This window comes from Xylocopa sonorina, chromosome 9, assembly GCF_050948175.1.
Source record: "Xylocopa sonorina isolate GNS202 chromosome 9, iyXylSono1_principal, whole genome shotgun sequence".
Classification (NCBI taxonomy): Eukaryota; Metazoa; Arthropoda; class Insecta; order Hymenoptera; family Apidae; genus Xylocopa; species Xylocopa sonorina.
In genome coordinates, this window is record NC_135201.1 from 2994510 (window position 1) to 3011117 (window position 16608).

At 33.6% G+C, this 16608-nt stretch overlaps 2 protein-coding genes across 3 annotated transcripts; one reads left to right on the forward strand and one right to left on the reverse strand.

Moving 5' to 3' along the window:
• Window positions 1-259: 259 nt before the first annotated feature.
• On the forward strand, window positions 260-2014 carry Not11 (CCR4-NOT transcription complex subunit 11). The gene has a single exon (XM_076900647.1). It carries the CDS (start codon window positions 538-540, stop codon window positions 1897-1899), a length of 1362 nt encoding a protein of 453 aa, XP_076756762.1. The 5' UTR covers window positions 260-537; the 3' UTR covers window positions 1900-2014.
• A 1932-nt stretch (window positions 2015-3946) lies between these two features.
• On the reverse strand, window positions 3947-9180 carry LOC143427105 (carboxypeptidase D). 2 transcript variants are annotated; one of them, XM_076901005.1, is made up of 9 exons: window positions 9034-9180; window positions 7329-7573; window positions 6598-6731; window positions 6273-6409; window positions 5886-6073; window positions 5150-5445; window positions 4854-5030; window positions 4620-4712; window positions 3947-4404 (listed from the first exon to the last, which is right to left on the reverse strand). In XM_076901005.1, exons 2-9 carry the CDS (start codon window positions 7570-7572, stop codon window positions 4219-4221), a joined length of 1455 nt encoding a protein of 484 aa, XP_076757120.1. In that variant the 5' UTR covers window position 7573; window positions 9034-9180; the 3' UTR covers window positions 3947-4218. The 2 variants fall into 2 exon arrangements, with proteins under 2 accessions (XP_076757120.1, XP_076757121.1); XM_076901006.1 differs by lacking the exon at window positions 9034-9180 and adding an exon at window positions 8067-8192.
• Window positions 9181-16608: the final 7428 nt, after the last annotated feature.

A 16608-nucleotide genomic window follows, 5' to 3' on the forward strand; every position in this document is an offset into this window, starting at 1 on the left:
TTTGAGCACTTTTTGGAGAGATGGCGTCACTAATCGCTTTATTTTAACTAAAATTTTTCCTTCATTTTTCTGAAAAATTGATAATTTTTTAATTGATTTATAATAATAAACTTTACAATAAAATTACCGTAAAATTATATTTCTTCTATAATGATAGATGTTTCTATAATAAATGTGGTGGTATAATCGACGGCACATAATATCGTCTTGTTGATGAGAGTGAAATTTTTTGTAGTCCTCGATCACGCTAATACAAGAGTGGGGTTAACAGGATTACTGTGTATCAATATAGTAGAATTTGTAAATTGCGATTAATGATTTTGTTCTAATTCTAGTCATAACCTGTAAAGTAACAACTGAAAAATGTAACGAAAATAAATATACTTCTACCAAGACGCTGTGCGTAAATGTTGCACGTAATTGTTCAATTTAAAGATCTAATCGCTCTATTTGAATCTCGATATTCATGAATATAATCGTACAGAGAAAACGTAATCGAGGTGCTATAACCTAGTTAAATCTGCAGAACCTATCATCATGACGCTAACTCCAAAAAATTTAACAAAATTATTAGATATCCTCGAAGAAGAGAACTTGGATACAAGTTTAGAAAACCTCTGCAATCAGTTGCATCAAGTGTTCTCAAAAGAAGACCGATTCAAAGTAGGGATGACGTTGGTTCTCCTGTTACAGCATATAGACTTATTGCCAAAAAATGTTCAACGTATAATAGCAGTGGCGTTGTTATTCGATCTTTATAGAGGAGAACCGCTGGCCTCGACACCGTTCGCATCTGTTTTTGTTCAGGTTTTGAAGCCCCAGGATGATACGAACGGAGTGCAGAAGACCAACTTTTCTGGACATATACCGGTTTTGTCGCAATGCGAGAAAAATCTTTTGATTAATCTATTGGGGTACAATCAAAAGGATATTTTAAAGAAAACACCAAGACAAATTATGGACGAGTTGTACTTTGTTTCTGTACCACCTGTTGATTTGAGTAATTTACAAGTACAATTGGCAGAACGTCATTCAGAATTACCATCTATAGCCAAATGTGGAAATCCAGTTATAATACCTGACATGGATCATTCGAAAGTGACAGAGATTGATAAAAATGCAATGAAAAGTATGACAGAACTTTTAATTTCCAACGATTCACCTTTATGCAGTCAAAGTTATCAGCCAGAGTTTTTAAGATTGGCACCGCCTCTCTATCGTTCGGTTGATGAATTACCATGGTTCAATGTTACGGAACCATCTCAGTTCACAATTGAATATGATACTAACATGTGTGTGTCGAATTGTGCTGGTGCAGAAGCTCGTAGATTAATGGGCAAGGCATTTAAAAGTGTATTAACGTTACAACAGCAACAGCATCTTGTTAACGAATTGGAGAGAGATCCAAAATTGGTATATCACATTGGCCTTACTCCGGGCAAGCTACCGGATTTAGTAGAGAACAATCCATTGATTGCGATCGAAGTTCTACTGAAGTTGATGCAATCAAGCCAAATAACGGAATATTTTAGTGTATTAGTAAATATGGAAATGTCCCTTCATTCAATGGAAGTGGTTAATAGATTGACCACCACCGTGGATTTGCCAACAGAATTTGTTCACTTATACATTAGTAACTGCATTTCTACCTGTGAAACTATAAAAGATCGTTATATGCAGAATCGTTTGGTACGGTTGGTTTGCGTTTTTCTACAGTCCTTAATTAGAAATAAAATCATAAACGTGAAGGAGCTTTTTATCGAAGTACAAGCATTTTGTATAGAGTTTAGCCGCATTAGGGAAGCAGCAGCTCTCTTCCGACTTCTTAAGCAACTTGAATCTGGTGATATTGGTGGATTAAATGCACCACCTGCTAACAACAAATTGGACATGTGTTAATGGAATTAATATTATATTTTTCAACTATTTTATATGGAAATTAAATACTGTCCTTGTCTAAAATGTCCTATTTCACAATTTTATGCCAATGCGATTAAAAATAGTTAGAGTCACAGGTGCTTTTTTATTCCTTATATCTCTCTATCTCCAATAAGAAAGGAAAACAGGAAAAGCACAAAGAAAAAAAATCTCATTTTTTTTCATTAAGATAATTGAATTAAGCAGGGCAGAATAATTAAATTTTTAATTATTTTTATAATAATTCGATTTCAATTAAAGTATATATAGGTCATAAATTCAATTAAATTTTATCTATATAATTTTGATAGTTGAAAATAAATTATTGGCTATAATACGTTTATTTTTAATTAATTATAGAAATACCGGCACGATAATTTCATTTCAAGAATCAAAAGAAGAAATGTTTTTATAGTAATATATGTATAAAGTGTATTTATTTACGCGACGTAATTTTTTTGTTACTAAAGCTACATGAGAAATACATGTGTACTATTATTGTGGGTGTATTACACTTGTCATGAAGAATAATGTAAATTATTTTCTAAAAATAATAAATTGTAAAAAATTGTTCTTAGAAAAGAATAAAATATACTATTTGGATTCAAATGAAATGTTCTTTGCGACATTAGTATTGTGAAACTTTTTCTTATGCTTTGTTTATATATTTTTCTGAAGTAACATATATTTTTACAAACTCTATATATATTTTGTATTCAAAGAACGAAGATAAAAAATAAATAAGATGTTTCATATGTATTTTAAACACAACATTCAGAGTTATCAATAAAAATAATAATTATTTCGAAACTAAAGCATTTTATATATATATATTTTATTATTACTTTATACATTTTTTGAACACATTCTTTATTTGTCACGATTATATTAATCTTGTTCAATATTTCAATGTGCAAAACTAATTTTTAGAAACGCGTTACAGGATTGTTTCTTTGGAAACCATATATTATAGGTGACTCTTATTAAATTTAAGATCTACGTATGCATTGCAATTATGAACAACTGTATTGAACACATGTTATTTCTCATTAATATATATATTCGATAATTTTCTAAACTAATTTTATGTTAAAAACTTTAGCATACTTTTACGTCGTATAATTATGGGCCCTTGGTTTGTGTATACAAGTGGTTGTGTATACTTAAATTTTAATTTTATAATTACTGTATACACTAAATGTTCTACAAAAATATTATTTCTGTACACGCAAAAACGTTGAATACTTTTTTTTTAGAATATATGTTTTCCTACACCTATAACGCAATAATTTTTCGTTTTGCATTAATTACGTCTTGCTATAAAATTAAACATTTTCGCTTTTGATACAAGTGTATATATGGTTTCTATAATAAAATATTTTATACCATGTGTGTATGTGTGTAACTATATCTATACCGTTTAAAATTCTCTCATTTAATATGTTTGTGTATTTTCTTTTAAATATTATTTATGTATGTAATTCGTGCAAAGAAAAATATATAGCAACTTCCTTGATTACGCGGATTCTTAATTCTCTAGATATTTTAATTTTATTCGTTCGGATTGTATATTGTTCGAAATTTTACACGTGGGCAACAAAGAATGTAATTGGAATAAGAAAAAATAATTTTTCTTCTTGTAATGAAAAACTACCACATAATTTTTAAGACTATTTTATGTTATCCTTAAGTTTCGAGATTGACGATGACTTTTATAAATTTTAGGCACAATATTCTAGGCACACTTTCTATGCCAGAAAAGTTTAAATAAATATGTTTTTGATATATTCAAATAATATATAGACTAACTGATCATTTTTCCTTTTTGAAATTTCATATTATAATAAACGATTCAAGTGTCCGTCAGAAGTTTATGTTAGTGTCAGACGGCACATTAAAATCGTTAGTATAGTCTTTCAGTATCTACTTATGTATACATATATACGCAAAGATAAAAAAATTATTTTAAAAATAATATAAATAAGTATTTAAATATATATAAATATATCGAGCGTGAGAATTAGAGTTAAACAAAATAAAATCACTTGTTCTTTTATAATAGTCGTTGAACTAATAATATCTACATGTCCAAATTATATACACTTAAATTTTTTAATAGAAAATAATTCTATTTTCTCATCGATATCTACTGCGATAATATATATCGTCAATTTATGGAAAAATAAAATAGCAAGTAATAATCAGCAGTTTTAGCAGCATATCATCGTTTCCATTCGCGAGTATGAGATTAGCGCGAAAGAACAGTGTTGAGAAACTAGCTGTTCGCTAACTTATATTTAATCACCCAAACCAATTACTGACGAAAGAATTGAATCCGTTACTAAGAGATGAGAAAATTCCGTTGTTCGCTTCGGCCGCAGCATTTGCACCAGAGTGAGGCCGAAAATGTATCACGTGATCCCGATTAACGTGGTCCCTGTTTCCGTTATAAAAATTGGATCCAGCTTCATCCGCGCCTGGATGTCTCTGTTAGCGAAATAAGTATTAGTTGTGTCCACATCTGCATGGGTGAATCGTATTGAATTGCAGTTGATATTATGTTTGCCTGGACTCGTTTTTTTTTATTAATCCTTCAATGTTTTTACACCTTACATGATTATTTGATTTACGTGGTATTTTCATGCAGCTAAAGAAGCGAGTACTTGCAAATGCCCAAAATAATTTTAAACAATTATACTTACAGATGCTCTGTACAAAGTTACATTGATATAAGTTGGATGTTGTTCCACTACTCTAAATTCAATATCACGTGGCAGATATCCATTTGCGTATACCTATAATATATAATCGTAATCTTAGTTGTTTCTTTCTTAATTATATACATATACTTACGTGTATTAAATTGTTATAAATCTAACGAAAAACCTATAGTAATGTAAGAGGTGTTACTACTATTTCGTTTTTTACAAAGTTACCTCTAATTTGTACATTCCTGGCAGTAAAATTCTCCAAAATTCACCGTACTTCGTAGTAAGGAAGCTAACATCTCGGGATTTCACTTTAATAGATGCCCTCTCTATGGCATTGCCATTTTCGTCAATAACAAATCCACGAATTCCCCTATGTGCTTCCGCCAAGAATTTAATGAGAGCCTAATGAAACCAAAATATACAGACATGACATCTTTAATTTAATTACAATAAATATTAATTGTTACATGCTTATTATTTACTGTAACTTCAAGAGGCATTAAATACTTAAGCACGCTTACCACGCGATTTTCATCCCAGTAAAACTGTAAATCAGACGCAGGTGGATATTTACAGCATGAAAGTTCTAATGTAATTTCCATACATCCGTTCCACACGTAATTGAAGTCTTGCATTCCCCCGGTTAGCGGATACCATTGTGCCCCATTAGTAATGCCATTTTTGAATCCTGGCTGGGATGGCGAACACGGCAAACCTTGGTACATAGATCCGTGATTCCGGGAATATATTAGCGACAGGTGTTGAAACACGTCATCGTCTGGGGAAATACTAGGCGCTGACGTATAACTCTGAAACACTAAATTGTTTGTAGAAATCTTGCATCAGTCTTGTATATAGACATAAAGACATTTTAATTGCTATAAAAATTGCATTTTCTCCTGAACACATAACATATTCTCACCCTTCTGTCACTAAAGGATATTTCCGCTCTATTCCCACGAAAATAATACGCATTGTAAAAAACACCGGTGCAGATCGTTTTCTGATTAATAAATATACTATACCTGCACACAGTGGAGCTGACCGGCATATTCCTGACAGCGTGAAAGGTTACACAATACGATCAGATTGCTTTCAGTAATGTTAATTACGTAAATAGGTACAATTCATACCGTGGTAAAAGCAATCTATTCATATATAATTACGTCAAATCATTGTATGCGCAGTTGTACTATGATGCTTTGAACAATTTATATAACGAACATAATACTTTGTAAATGCAAAAAACAAACATACGCGAGTTAGGAGTATTGTCGAATGGATAACTAGCAACCAGTGCGCCTCCGTGTAAGCTTCCAGACAAAACGAATTGTATTTTAGAAACCCACTCCTTCACAGCCTCTGTTTCCGGTTGGCTCTTCTTGTTGTTCTGTTTGAAATAATCGGGGAAATTTCGATTCAGATCGAAGCCACGTGCGTTGTATCTAGAAACGAGAATACACGTAATTATAAAAGTAAAAATCACCGTGCAATAAAATGTGATAAATACACAATTGTTAATGTTAACATAATTTTAGAAAAGATCAAATATTTTCTATATCTAAAACTATATAGTTTTATTTAAAAACATTGTTTACCCCAAGCTTTTTTTTGTTATTTAAAGTACGTTTTGAAAAATCTCACCTGCCCTGGCCACCCTCGCAATATCCCTCCTTTGAAACTTCAAATCCATCAGGATTCATTGACGGGAGTATGTGAATTCTAGTATTGTCTAAAAGCCACGTAATGTACGGATCCGACCCGTAGTTTGTAACGAGAAACTAAAAATAAGAAGCAAAAGATGATCCAACAGGAATATTACCATTTACTTAATTTTTAGACATGTGTAGAAAAATTCTATATATGGATTACAAGTGTTTTGTATGTAAATGTGTAACGCCTCTTCTTGGGGATGTTTAAAAATTCGGGATTAATGAAGTTGTGACGTGCATCATTCGAAGCTACTTACGTGAATCAGATGTAACATTAATTCACGGCCTACAGCTTCATTCCCGTGTATATTGGCTACATATTTCACATCTGGTTTACCGATCATATGTTCATAAGGTGAAGAAGAAACGACCATTACCCACAGATCACGACCTGCGAAACGAAACTCTCAAGTTATTCTATTTTACTGTAACTGAAATAAATTAAGTTTATAATATTAGTCTAAAGTCGTACTCTCATTCATCTTATCAATTATTATATACGATCCTGCATAGTAGAAATATCTTTTATATCATAACTCATTCCTAAAAATCTCGAAATTACATTTCAGGCTGTAGATGTTCTTTGTTTTTCAAGCATCTTGTTAAGCTCTAAAAATAGTTTAATTCATTTCTCTTGGCCGTTTTATAGATCGCCTCATTAATCCTAGTTTATTCAACGTGGAAGTTAAAAAATGTTGATCCGTAGAGTAGATTAAAGTTAAGGAGGGTGGTTAAGCCCTAGCGAGTGGAACTAAAAAATATTCGTACGTTACGAACATATTTGAGGAATGAAAAAAGTAGGCCAAGTGCAGCAGGTTTGAAAAACATGAATTATACAAACAAATCGTTGCTTAAGAATTGCATAATTAAGGCTATGAATGTCACGCTGCAATGCCAATGCTCCCTCAATTTGCGGCCGTTGCAATTTAACGGTCTTTTAATGAAAATGTATAACTAGAACGCGGAGAAACTTGTTAAGGACGCATACCTTTCACAGACTTCCCTATGGAATATAAGGCAGTAAGGTTTTGAAAGCGAAGAGACGTTGTCCGCAAGAAACGGCTCATTTGTTCGTAATTATGATACGTGAAGTCGATACTGTACGGCTCTTCGTAAACGTGAAAACGGGCATTGTACTGATTCGAGAGATCTTTGTTAATGTGTTGCGAGGCGGCGGTGGTTTCGTGAAACGCTCCGAGAATGGAAACGACGAGGAGAATCGGTCCATACATTCTGTGAATTAAACAAGAGAATACATTAGAAACTAAATTCCAGAACGATTGATTATATGTAGAGCATAGTAAATTGGTCTACTTATTTAGTAATCAAATAATATTATTAAGAATATTCTCCACTGTGCCTACTACATTCAGTGCTTGTAATAAAACTATTATGAATCAGCCTTAGTTTATATAAATCGCAATTTTCAATTAAATAGCTGAGTGGTGAAGAGATGAAAAGGTCAAATAAAATAATAAATAATAAAGATATTGAATTAGTTTCATACAAATCAATTCGTGCAATTCGTGTGATTGTAAATTGTGTGGCCACGTTTTAAAAAATTATGCTTTATTACTTTAGTAGTAGGTAATAGATAAAATGATTGCAAAATGGTATCATTTCACGCTCACACGATGCATAAAATCAGATCAAGGCTTTGTGTCCCTCCATGTAAATTGTAACGAACCACTAGGAACTGAAGAAAATTACAACATGTTATTTATACCTCAGCTATTTAAATTTCCTACATCTGGTTTTAACTTTTTCGTTCGCTATTTCGCCTCCTATTATCGCGTCGGGATCGATTTACGTCGAAAGGTTTAATAATTACGTATTAAATGGAGTCGTCGAGTATCTAAAGATACGCGACTTGGTAGAAAAAAAATTGGGTTACAATTATTGGACCGGGACGAAATTAGTCGTCGATCAATCAGAAAATATTTCTATCAAATCTTAGTTAAGATTGGTAGGCAGGAATATACATATACAGAGACTAAAATATACACTCTGATAAAATGTATAAAATAATGCTAAAGTTCTATTACAATTATGTTTTAAGCTCTATTATAATTATTTTAATATATAAAACCTTATCTAGAACGTTCATTACATAATATAAATTACAATTAATAGTATGTGCATACAACAATATAGTTGTTTTATTTTCTATTATATATAGATCATAGTATTTTTAGACAGAATTCTGTGCTTAAAAATATACTATAATTTAATTCTAGTAACTTTAACATTTGTCCACCATAAATTCGTAATTAAAGAAGAAACTATCAGAAATATAGCAGAGTATTAAAATAGTGTCCTCTAGAGAGCTGTCCTCACGTTTCAACTTGACCGTGTATTTTCTCCTGCAGGTACTTTTAAAACCCAAAGTGTGCTACGCGCGTAACGCTTTTCATAAAAGTATTTCCATTTTCAAACTAAAGAAAAATACATCTTTTTTATACATCTTTAAATAAAAATAATTTTAACAAAGCGATCGAATACACAAATCAATGATCAAAAGATAGGATCTTATGTTCTCGTTAATTTTTTGACAATATTGTAGAAGATAAGAAAAATAAGATATAAATTATAGATATTAATTGCATTCTTATTAATTTTTCTACAAATTTCTAAACATAAAATTGGAATGATAAATGTGGCGAATACATCTTCTTGGAGAAAATAGTGATTACCTGGTTTGCTAGTTAGGTAGGCGCAGAAATAGCACAGAAGGAACTGGCCGGACCGGTGAAACGCGCGCTTGGAGGGTCGGAAGAATTGTGAAAAATCCGAAAGATGGTAAGAAGCATGTGGCAGAAAGAAAGCTGGCGCAGGGAAATCCAATTTGCCTCGCACGTTCAGACAGCTCCTCTCAATGGCATAGTACACTGGTAACAGTAGCAAGGCCGAGGCCGTCTCTCGCGGTTGAACACATTGGATCCTCTATAAACACAGTGGTTACACGGAAATAACAGTCATACGATGAGGCAAAAACAAGAAAAGAAAGATAAATGGAGACTAATTTCGCGGTTACACGAAGAAATAGAGAGATACACTTAGATACGAAACGAAGGAGGAACAATTCACGTTTCACCTGCGAGAGTAACCCGAGGTGCGTGGTACTGTGAGAACTTACAAAAGAGAAGCGCGAAGTGTGCCGCGCGTTCACTACCACCACCTCCACCACTACTAATGAAAGCCACTTCCTTCGTCGCTAGCATCTGACACGTTCCAACACCGGCCACTACTACACTTTCGACGTTTAGTAAATACGCAGTTAACACCATTGCGCCCTACTACTACCAGTTTCGGCAAAACAATGAGTAACACATGAACGGTGTCATTCTGACCCCTTCTCTTCTTTTCTCTTCTCTCCTCTCTTCACCTCGCCATCTCCTACTCTCCACCCCCTCCCCTTCAACGCTCTCCGTCTCTTCGGACATCTCATCAACTCCTCATCCTAGCCTCCCACTTCTACCTGCCTATATCACGGTTGTTCTCCACAAAATTTTGGGAAGCTGGTCCTGCAAATATTTAGAAATACCCTTCCCTTAATTTTTACATGCCGTTGTGTGTGTAGATATACGCTAGGGAGCTTAACTTCTAAATGCATAGCGTTATTATTATATTTAGTAACATATTAATTTTCAATTTGTAACAGAATATGTTCTTGTATTATGTTTCCAAGGAAATAAATGTTTTAAATACTTTTTTCATATTCTAGTTTGTAAATTTCACTGGCGTTACGCTGATAAAAAATTGTTGAATCACTTTGACAATATTCTTTTCAATACTGCGAATCAACAGCGGTACATTTTCAATAGCACACATTGTATGCTACACGCGCTTTCTTCTACTTCCTGTATCGTGTTGGCTCCTGTGTTTCTGTGCATTCGTTTCGAATAGCAATTGAGTCCTTTGAAAAGCATACGCCAAATAAATTTTTTATTTTCTGCTCGGTATACTAGATTATTTTCATGTGTAAATTTCTTCCTATCCGTTATTTACATTATTTTTTTACACCCTAGAAAGTAATATAATAATTTAGGATTAATCTATCATTTTTCAATTTCAAAAAATGTTTATATACTTTTCCATTGAAAATTGCCCAAATTCAACTTGACCCACTGTACATACTTTCATCGTAGTATATACCTGAAAGATTAAGATCATCTACTTGTAATTTGAATGGTCGATCAATGCCTATGGATGTGTTATACTTATGAATTCCCTTTCATTAAAAATTGTTCGCTAAAGAGCCTGTTTCTTTCCCGTTTGAATTCGTTTCCGCGCGAAATGCGGTTATCCACGGTACCGTTGCTTTCCTCTTTCTCCCTTTCTCTTTCTCTTCCACTTCTTCTTCTTCATTTAGGTTCTCATGACATGGAATAAAAAAAAAAGAGATCGTGAGCATTCAGCCCTCTTTCTACGCAAGCATGTACGCGCAACGTGTTTTGGAGCATCATTCTTTAATTTTTGTAAACGGAGGCATTTCCGTTAAAATCCGGTTTCCGTATCTTAGGTAGCTTGAATATAACTTTTTTTCCACGCACATGACCGTATATACGACAAGAACTGTGGCCTAAAATAAAAAACCTACTCTACAAAATAATATGAAAATAGAGCACAACATACAAGAGACGCTTGTATGTACAAGTATGCTTCTTTTAAATAACGGTGTCGTAGGAATATATGTATGTACGGAAGAGGTATCGATTTAACGAAAGCGTTTCTTAACACTTTCATTGGAAATTTGAAAATCTCAGTGAAATCGAAGAATAAATATAGATGGTTGACCTTGTTCCAACAGTGAATGAGTACTTTTTATGTACTTATATGATTTGAACGTTGTTCCCACTTCGTTTCCTTTTCATTTCACTTTATCGCTCTTTAAATATCTACGTGCATAATATCAAAAAATTGTGAATAACATTTTATGCTATAAAAACTATATTTCCTATATAAATTCTAAATTGCTATTTTCTATACAAAACTATTTACCTTCATGCGTAATCATAAATAATGGACTGCGAAAAGGAGTCTGGTGTTCTATGATATTGGAGTCTGGATATTTCGCATATTTGCAGACATTTACACGTTATATATATTTCACGCTTCTCTACAAAAAGCATAAAAGTTCGTAGTTTAAAAACTGCATTTCAATTACCATTTGTGCAATAATTATTAGTGTACTAGCAACAATGAATTATTAAAGATTGCATCGATATATAAGCGCCGACTGTAACTGTAACTGTGATTGCAGCGCCATCGCAATGTATCGTTAACGATAAGTGGAAATCGAAAAATTGGCGGGCTACTAGGAGGAGCAGACGTTACTTTCGAAGCAGTCCTTGTACACGTTCCAAGTGCTATCGAGACCAGTGTCCTACTAGCAGTGCTTACCGAGTAACAGATCATACTCTTGGATGGATCGTTGAACCCTGAAGTGTGGAACACGTTTGAAGAAAATTCCAGTCAGAAGTGTGTCACAGCGGTGTATGATACTGACTGCTCTGAGCTGAAGTGGGAGGAAATGGGGGTGATGGCAACCTGGATAGAGTGGGGAGACAGAAGAAGAAAAACTTCTCACGGTCGATGATCTACCTTGAGATGAGATGACCACGGGACCTCATTCTTAAAGGTCAGTAGATATTTTCAGTTTCTAATTATAACGTACAGTTATTTTGTCAACTCCAATTGAAGGGTTCGATACGAAATCCAGCCGGTTTGCAAAAGTCGATGAAATATGTAACCAATGATTAAATTATATTCATTTAAAGAGGATTGATTTACGAACCAAGAAGTGGAATCCTGTTATTAACAAATATTCGTATTGCTCGATAAAAAGAGTGTCGTTTGTTAGCAAGGTAAGTTTGAGCTTTATATCGACTGAAAATTAACAAATATTGTTGTGTACTGAGAGAGATACTCTAATCAATCTATGTAACTTACAGAACTATGTATCATTTTATTATTAATCACTCTTGTTGCCATGAAACTCTTTTAGTGATAAAAATGGAATAAATCAATGCTCTGCAAAAATTGCTTAGAGATAGTCAAGGAATTATCGGATTATAGATGACACGAAAAGTATTAATTAAATATTAAATCTAAATAATTATATCGACTTTACATTGCTTTTAAACTTCGCGACTTCACTGATGAACCAATAAAACAGTCATGTAGCACGCATGCCTGGTTTAAAACGGATCACAGTTTAAAGTCGTGTAAGAAACCAATAAATGGATACAAATTAATTTAACAATTTAGTTATGAAATTAAGAATAAAAAATGATGAATAATACTATTTCAGATATCGTATTAGATTTGATCATTAATGGAATATACCTATCATCTTATAAAACTCCGTATCAGACTGAAATGTCGGTAACTCTGGAATACCGATCTGGGATACTGTACGTCCTGTTATGCCCTCTTTACTTCAGAACGGAGAATTTAGGAATTACACATACCTAAATCTGAGGTTGGTAAAGTCGAATAAAATTTTTTACAAGTATTGTGTAACATTTTCACGCTTAAGTTTTTTTACAAATATCATAAAATTAAAGTAATTCCTAAAAATTACATCATTTTTATCAACGATGTTAAATTGCTTTGTTTTAAAATCTATAATCCAACGGCAAATATAAAAATGAACTTAAATTGTATCATACCATTTGTAATTCAACATAAAGTTCTCAAATTCGGAAAAGAACTTGAAAAATTTCAAATGGATTGTAAATGACTTAAATCTAACACATAGTTCTTAGCTTGATATCGTTTCCGAGAGACCGATCTCTCGAAGACGTTACCAAGAACCTAGGTCCACCAACGGGGAGGTGACTACGCAGGGATCCACCTCTAGAACCCTAATCCCATCCACCCTTCATTACATCTATGTGTTCTCGGTACAGAAGGTACTGAGGACTGTCTCTACTTGTGAATTTAAAACCGGAATTCATAATACATTTTTCAAAAATTTTAGAAATTGCAGTATGGACTTTGGAAAAAGGATAATAAGAAATACTATTATCTTACCAGAAGTGAAATTTCTAAAATGACTCTATTAATTATATTATACTTTAGAAAAATTAAAGTGTTTTGGAAAAGGGAATACGATACGATATTCTACATTCTATTATTCTATTATAAGAAAATTTGATAAGAATTTTGATGAAAGTGGAAACAAAGTTAAATTAAAATAAAGTTAAGAAGAGAAACTGAGTTGAAACAAAAATATATAAAATTGGCGAACAAAGTTAAATTAAAATAAAGTTAAGAAGAGAAACTGAGTTGAAACAAAAATATATAAAATTGGCGATGCGAGCGAAACGAACAAATACCAATAAACCTGCATTACATTCTCACGAGAGCATTCTAACCCGATGGTTCGGCTACTAGCCACTAGGCGAACTGTACCCGACGCGAATCGCGAACAAGTTATGCCACGTCTTACGCTAAAACTGTCGAAACCACGCTCTCCCCGATGGTGAATGCGGGTACCATCAAGATCTCAGCGAGGCTTAGCAATAGGACGCGTAGCTCGTGCGTGAAGGCGAACCGTATAGACCATCTGAATCCGTTTTACAGCAGGCCCGAAGACCCTAGCGCATTGGGGTAGGAGCTATAGGGCGCGACAACACCCACGTGCGCGTCCACTGTGCTAAGCCTATACCCTGGCCGAGTACCCAACGAGCGTATCATCGAACAGGGCTGTGAAATCTCAATGGGCACCGAAAACTACATCAGTTTGATTGAGTCCCGATTGTTTCACTGTGTGATGATGGAAGACGAAATCTCGAACGAATAGAAAAAAAACAAACTGCGTGGAGCGATTTCTCGCAGCAGAAAATTAGAATGCTCAAGCGAGTATGTAATGCATTTTCATCAGTACTGACTAAACGCGAATCGACTTAAGTGAGAACAATTTATTCTATTTTAATAGACGAACGGTAACGGATTGGTGAAGTAGTTATTTCTCACTTCGGATAAGAAAATGTATTCCTTTACAATTTTATTACATAGATGAATAGGGGGAAAGGGAATAAGTAAATTACATATAACATATAAAAGTACACAAAAACACACGCATCCCTCGGTAATCTTGCAATCCAACGACAATCCAACGGCAATCCAACGGCGATCCAGTCGAGAGAACCTAGACTTAACATAATTTATATTATAACTTAACTAATAATATAATTTACAGTCTAACTAAAAGTTTAAAAGTCGTGAAAAGAACCTCTGCATCCTCCTCCACCACTGCCTCTTTTACGGTTCATCAACCTCTACTGCATTAGGCATCTCTTCTCCGCGACGGCCATCAGGCAAAATGACTGATGCTGGGACTGCGTGATCTTTATATACCGATCATCCCCACTCCCAACCACAAGTCTGCACCCCCTCTTGAAAGTCGTACTGGTTACTGTAATTGTTGTATGATTGCCTTTGCATACTAATTTATTAATTTTTATATTTTTCATGTAAATTTATGTTTTTAACAATTTCTTACAATAATGTACATACATTTTATAAAAATTAAAACCATATCTACAGTTTTATCTGATATCTATTTGTTCATTATCGAATTTTTTTACTAAAACATTACTGGTTTTACTCGATCCTCACAAAAATTGAACTAATATTGAACATATATAATTCACTTAATATCAAGAAATTGAGAAATGTACTAAAATAGGCCTTGATACATATATTGCATCTTATTTATTACAATACAAATCCTATATGGAATCATTTAGATGCGATATTCAGTGGTAACAAAATCCAGAATAGAAGAAATGGAATAAGAGAATAAAATTTAACGTTTCTTGTCACTTAATCATTTTTTAACATTTACTGATAATTTTTCTAATTTTAAAACATTGTCATCAGCACTTTCTTGCGTTTAATTCTTAATATATTCTAAATTTCTATTCATATTTTCTACCATTAGATGAAATACACATATCGAATGCAACGCCAAGAGACTATGAACATAAATTTCTATGCGCCGATTGAGTTGCAGTCTTACAGGCGTTTAGACAGCCATGCTTCAAACATAAGCTTATCACTTTAACTGAAGATAGATTTATGAAATAAATCTTCTGTAAAGACATTTCACATTGCGGTTAAATACGATATTCTATTTGTACAAATTTTTCTCCTTTTTGTTATTCTTAACAATTTATGCGAAGTATTTCTAACATGAACTCAGTTACTTTTTGTGATAAGCTTTTATAATTTGTACTACAGAACAATATGCTCTACTGTTTTATATTGCATCTAACAAAATGCATCCCACAAAGGAAACAAAATTCTATCACGAAGATAATGAATCAGTCTTTTAATATGATTTACTTAGCATATATGCAAACGTATCATTTTATCCACCCAATATTAAATGTTTGCAAATCAAAGTGATATAAATAAGAAAATAATATGATACATTTATAAACCAAATTGATAAATTAAATTTTTCTATCCTGACTGAATTATTAATTTCAATTAGTAATGCAAAGAGGTTGTTACGCGTTCACGAGGATCCAACGAATTTATATGAAAATAAGCTTTTTGGGCCTAGTAAGCATAGTTTCCGTCGCAAAATTATTTAGATCATAAAACAGGAGATTGAAAGCGAATGCCGCCCTGTACACATGTATACGCCTAGCCTGCTTTTCTTCTGACCGATTACCTTTCCCACGGCGGCTTACAGGAACATAACCGCGTTTATATTGCACTATGTCGTGCGCACTTAGTCACAGGCGAGCGTGCGCACATACACGGGTAAACTTAACATACGGTTCGCTATGAGAAATTCTCACTGCGAGGGCGATTGTCTGTTGCAATCGTAAAACATCGGCAGTGATCCAGTTTGAAAATCGAACGTGTAGAATCTCTATGCGTCACGTTAGATCATCGAAGTAACTTTCATTACGTTACGCGCATAATACACACGTGTCTGTTTCCATTCCGACGGACAATTTTCGTGTAATTAACTTAGATCCGTTTACGTAACTAAAAGGTATCGGTATCGTTAGCAATTCTAACAAGGTACGTATCCTTACAATGTTTTACACGTACTGCCTACCCTCAGAACCTTTCCACGTTATCCGGTTTTCACTGTCCGGCTTCCATCTTCCGAATGTCGACAGATCGCGAATAAGTAACCAGCGGTCGTGAAGGTGTCGCTAACAGCCTAAAGGCTCTCACGGTACGATATACTTATTGTGAGAATAAAAACGATGCAAGTTCATTACTAATTAAGAAAA

Coding starts and splice junctions, on each gene's coding strand:
- Not11 (XM_076900647.1), top strand. CDS start 538: ATGACGCTAACTCCAAAAAATTTAACAAAATTATTAGATATCCTCGAA.
- LOC143427105 (XM_076901005.1), bottom strand. CDS start 7,572: ATGTATGGACCGATTCTCCTCGTCGTTTCCATTCTCGGAGCGTTTCAC. Junction 6,732..7,328: donor CATAGGGAAGTCTGTGAAAG/GTATGCGTCCTT, acceptor TTCGTTTCGCAG/GTCGTGATCTGTGGGTAATG. Junction 4,713..4,853: donor CAGGAATGTACAAATTAGAG/GTAACTTTGTAA, acceptor TATATATTATAG/GTATACGCAAATGGATATCT.